This window comes from Halyomorpha halys, unplaced genomic scaffold, assembly GCF_000696795.3.
Source record: "Halyomorpha halys isolate HHAL.00 unplaced genomic scaffold, Hhal_1.1 Scaffold1011.1, whole genome shotgun sequence".
Taxonomy (NCBI): Eukaryota; Metazoa; Arthropoda; class Insecta; order Hemiptera; family Pentatomidae; genus Halyomorpha; species Halyomorpha halys.
The window spans coordinates 271,619-276,946 of record NW_027115992.1 but is presented as its reverse complement, the minus strand read 5'-3'; the positions used below and the strand labels follow the sequence as shown (position 1 = coordinate 276,946).

The window sequence follows — 5,328 nt, the reverse complement described above, 5'->3', positions numbered from 1 at the left end:
AAATCCTAAGTAATGCTGAGTAAAAATTATAGGTATGTTCATTTATAAATTAAAAAGTATAAATAAAAATGAAAAATACTCTTTGTATGGATTTATTTAAAACGTAATAAAAAAAAAATATTTCACCAACAAAATTTATATTATACATAAATACTAATCATTAGTTTTACAGAATTAAATCATTTATACAACAGATATTATTTATTTCTAATTCTAATAAAATATATTCTGAACACTTCCCTAGGAAATGGATTACCTAATATCGAAAACTATAAAAAGTTCCAGTTTCGGTTTGTTCCCTCATTACAATAACTTGCCTATTTATCGAGAAGTTACAAATGTCCTATACACATGTATACTTAATGCCTGCTGAGTTTTCTCAATAAAAACAACTCTTTTTTTTTTTACGTCAATTAGGATTACTGGAGTTATTATTAATTATCGATATTACACAGTATTTATATTCTCTCCAGGAAATCCAGAAAACCGAAATGTGGATGGCAGGATAGAAATCCAGGATCCCACCGTTTCTCTTCCAGCTGCATCACTGGTATTAAAATTTTATAATTTCTTTTTATTTCAAAATTTCATTTATTGATAAATATTGCAATCTGCTATTGTTGGTCAATAGGTAATAGTGATAACTGATTACATTCATACTAAAATAAAAAAAAATAAAATAAATAAATAAATGAAAAATTACGTAAAACAAATAAAATCTCTCTATAAATATATATAAACAGAAGAATAAAAGTAAAACTATGTACATGAAAAGAAAACAATAATAAGATTAAAATAATCACGAAGTCACATTTGTACTAATTGTAATTTTATTACATTAAACAGCAGGGCTCTTTGAGATTCTAGGGCATCCCAGATTTTGTAAATTAAAATTTAAACTTTAGTTATTTGCCTAAATGTCGGAGTTTACTGTAGGTTCGTACACTTACTGGATGGCTTAAATATCAAAGGGCCTTTCAGATTTTAGCCTTTAAAAACCTAGCGCAAAACATTGATAATCTTCATGAAAAATTTCATAATACTTATTACTACACTTTTATTGTCCGCTGTGAAAAATGCTTATATGAATCCCGAAATGGATTTTGCTAACACAACCAACTTTTAGGAGGGCTTGTTGTACATGGGTTGTTCCACCCCCTCCGCGTTCAATTGTCTTTAAACCAAGTTAAAAATTGCATCTTCCTTCCCTTGTCGGGCCCTCAAGCCAATTTAGGGAGCTCCTCTAGAGCGAGATCGTAAAGAAACACATATGTGCCCCTCGAGTACAACACTAAGGCTCTTCTCTTCTGGCTTGATGGAGTCCTGGGGGTTTTACGGTCCTGCTTTAAAATATACCTTGTTCCTACAATCTTTTAGAATTTTTTTTTTGTTAATATTAATATTAATTAGAGTTCGTCACTATACAGTCTAATTTTTTGTTTTTTATTATTTTTTTATGCAATTAGTAGCTATCGGCGCCCAGCGTCATTTTTATCTATATTTAACAATTTACAAAATTGTCGTTTAATGCTGCTATTTGGATTTTTCCCTATTATTTCCGAATTAATCCTCTGAATAATACAATATTTATCGGTAGTTTTGTTTAATGTTGAACTCCCACTGCCGCCACACACACCTTCAACTATGTTCTCCATATTTCAGGATAACAAAAATTAAAAAAACATCTCTATTTGTTCTAAAATAAAATTATTTGTAAGTTTAATTTATCTTAATTTTTCAAATCCGATATAAGATCCTCTGTATTTAACATGTAATAAGGAGTTTAAGTTAGGTAGATCACAATCCTATACTTTTTACATTTAGTATGTTAAAACGTTATACATTTAACAAAATATAATAAAGAATACGCCAATAATACTGAATATCATCATACAAAAAAAAAAAATTGTCTCTTCTATTAACATTTCACTTTTTGATTATAGCAATGTTTTCATAAAACACCACATTTTGCTTTAATTTTTTCCTATAAAACAATTTAGTAGTGAGAGCAGGGTACCCCAGTGAGTCAAAATGCTGTATTACTAAATTGTGAGGCAGGGTTCGAATCCGGCTCTTGAAGATAATTAGTTATTTTGTTCCAATACCCGTGAGTTAACCCTGTGGATTGGGGAGCCTTCCTGCAGTATACCAAGCCTTTATAAAGTAGGTACTCTGTAACAGAGAGTAAAACCAGGCAGTTGAGCGTGATCTTCAACAAATCAAATCTTTCTAGACAGCTGATGATCTTAACAACCTCTAGTTAACAGGGAATTCGGTCTGAATTTTTCCGTAGCAGCCCCATGGAATGAAAACTTGAGAAGAGTGAAAGAGATCAAATCTTAGCCCAAATCTACCTCAAGTTATGGAAGAAGAATTATTTTTCGGTCACCTCACATCATCAAAAGAGCCCTGAGGTCACCTCTCAGAGGTTTGATATCCCATATCCCACCACTACCTCAAGCTTTGTCTAGATATGGAAAATATTCATTAAACCTAGAAGATTTGTGGATGAATGATCTTTAATAATTAAAATTTTATTTAAGAGCCTATCTTATTTTATGTCTATTTAAAAAAAAACAAAAAACAAATTTTTTTGCAGATACATAATTGTTAACCTTGAATCAAAATAAAACGAGAGAAATGTGGTAACACTGTTACTAACAGTGTTGGAACCTTCAACCATGATTAAGAAATGTTATGTTGTTTCTTCCACAACTTAATTATATAATTAAAAGTAGTACAAAAGACTGGAGGCTTATAATGTATTAACCATAAATACAACAAATACCATCATAACATATGTTTTAATTAGTGTTATATTTGCTATGGTTTAGTCCCATTTGTTTCATTCCCAAGAGATATACTCAGTTGTCAATACTTCTCAGGATTGTTTCAACATAATTTATTTGAACGACAATAGATAATTTAGATATTACCTCCTTAAAGAGATATAAAGAGTGATTAACCAAAACAATCGTTAGTTTTCCAATATAACCTTCCACCTGTGATATCGATATTATTATGTCTTAATATATACTTGATTAGATTAGACAGACTGAGCAGCGGTAGAGGTCTCATGGAAGAATCTGAAATACTGGAAAAGTTCGAACCGAAGGTAAACCTATGTCCTCCCAGTCCCTTTAAAAATAATCGAGGCGATCTATTGGAAAACCCGATGAAAATGATATCGCGTTTATTTCTTAGCTACAGTTCTAAAAAGCTAAGCCAAGGATTCGAATTAAGCCTGAAAGGGGACAGAGTTTTCAAAATGCTAGGAAGAAGAATCGAAAACGGTGATTTACCGACCATTTTTGTTTACATAGGTAGTGAAGAAGAAATCTTATCTTTGGATCTCTCTAATAATCATATCACAGACCAAGGTTTCGAAATGTTGTGCCAATTTCTTCTACATTCGAAGTTGTTAAACCTGAACCTACGCAACAACGATATCAAGAACCTGACCGAAAAAGGATGCCAAATGTTAGGAAACGTCACATGCCTGAGAAGGTTGACGTTATCTGGAAACCATCTTTCCCAAAAGTCAGCGGATTATATGCAAGCGATACTGAAAGACAACAAGTCACTTGAAGTTTTGGAACTGGAAGGAGTAGATTTCTATATCCATTCTCTCCGGCGAATTGTAGATATGCTCCTCAATTTTAACAATACTTTAAAAGTTTTAAATATCTCTAGGTTGTTAAGTGTACCAAAGTACAAAATTAGATCATATTATCTGGCCGACTTGTTGTACACCTTACTTGTCGGGAACAACACCCTGGTCGAGCTGCACCTCGAGAAGAACGGTATCTCAGACCACGACGTGGAGACGATATTTGAAGCTCTCAAGTCGAACCAGACGTTGACATTGCTCAACCTGACTGCTAACTATGTCAGCAACGTCGGTCTCGAGAAAATCGCAAAGATCCTGCCCGGGTCCAACTTACAAGTCCTCCTGCTGAGGAGAAATACGATCGGTAATCATGGAGCCATCGCGTTGTCCAAGGCGATGCCACTATCCAGGATCCTCCACCTGGACATCGCTCACAACAGGATCGAAGACATCGGTCTGGCCAATCTCCTCTGGACAATCAAGAAGCCCACCCCGCTTTACACCTTCTACATATTCGGAAACCAAATCACCACGCAGACTCTAGAAATAATACACATGCAAATGCTACGTGGTAAAATCATGCCAGACAGTTTGGATATCGTCCTTTATTGGGATCAGGACGGCTCGATCCGATGCTCGTATAATCCTGATGCCGATGAATACCGCAACCAAATGGCCAACCAATACGGCGTAGAACATGTTGCCCCGAAGGAAAACATACTACCCTACCCCATCATAGATATCTTCCATCCTTCCAAGTTGTTGGAACGCATCATCAATTACCCGAAAGCAACCAGTCCTAAGATATACACGAATTATTTGGACCATATTAGTGTAAAGTAACATCGGAATAAGGTAAGCTCTAGGCTTGCGGGTTTTAAATGTGTTGGTGGCTTAGAAGATAAAGCTAAGGTGCCATTATTAAAGTAATATGACTAAAGAACAGTTGTTTTTTTTTTATAAATATAAATTGATAGTTTAATTCATTAAGTCCTTGCACGGTCAAGATGATTGACAGTATTATTGATATGATAAAAATCTGGAAGTATTATTGAGCGTGTAAGGTTGGTATTGATGCGGTGAAGATCGATACCTTCATTATTCTTCAATATTTTCATCAGTATTTTCATCAGTATTTTTTCTTGAATAAATATTGACCGATATAGGGCCACATTACAATCAAATAATAGGACTACATTTCATCAATACCTTTCTATACTAAATAATACTTTCAGTACTTCTGTTTAGCTGACCTCGAATTCGAGTTACTGACGCAAATGAATGTTTTGTGGTTCCCTGAGTCACAAAAACCGATGTTGATCCAGCTCGCCTTGGCAATGTAAAGAAAAGTAATTCTGTAATTTAAATCGGTTTTATCCGAACTGAAATAGTCAGAGAGATTTAAAATGCGGATTTTTCACAAACTCATTCTCCAAAGTATCGGCTTGTAAAATAAGTTCGTATCCTTTTTTACTGATGATTTCAATAAAAACTTCAGATTCTTGCATCTATTTTTAATCAATTATGTATTACCCATTTTGATCTGTTACAATCTTCCAGATAATTCTTTTATTTTGTCCTCCCAGAACCTCTCAGATTTTTGCGCAGTGAACTCCTCTTTGTTCGTTTTGCATTCCTCGCGCAAATTAAAAGAGTGTTTTGAAGGGCCCGAAATAAGTGAAAATCTGTTGGGGCAAAGTCTGACGAATAGGGGGGGT

General features: G+C 34.0%; 1 protein-coding gene across 1 annotated transcript; it reads left to right on the top strand.

The window, feature by feature from the left end:
- Positions 1–2,819: 2,819 nt before the first annotated feature.
- LOC106687784 (leucine-rich repeat-containing protein 34) lies at positions 2,820–4,547 on the top strand. Its single transcript, XM_014431875.3, has one exon. It carries the CDS (start codon positions 3,077–3,079, stop codon positions 4,451–4,453), a length of 1,377 nt encoding a protein of 458 aa, XP_014287361.1. The 5' UTR covers positions 2,820–3,076; the 3' UTR covers positions 4,454–4,547.
- The last annotated feature ends 781 nt before the right edge of the window (positions 4,548–5,328 follow it).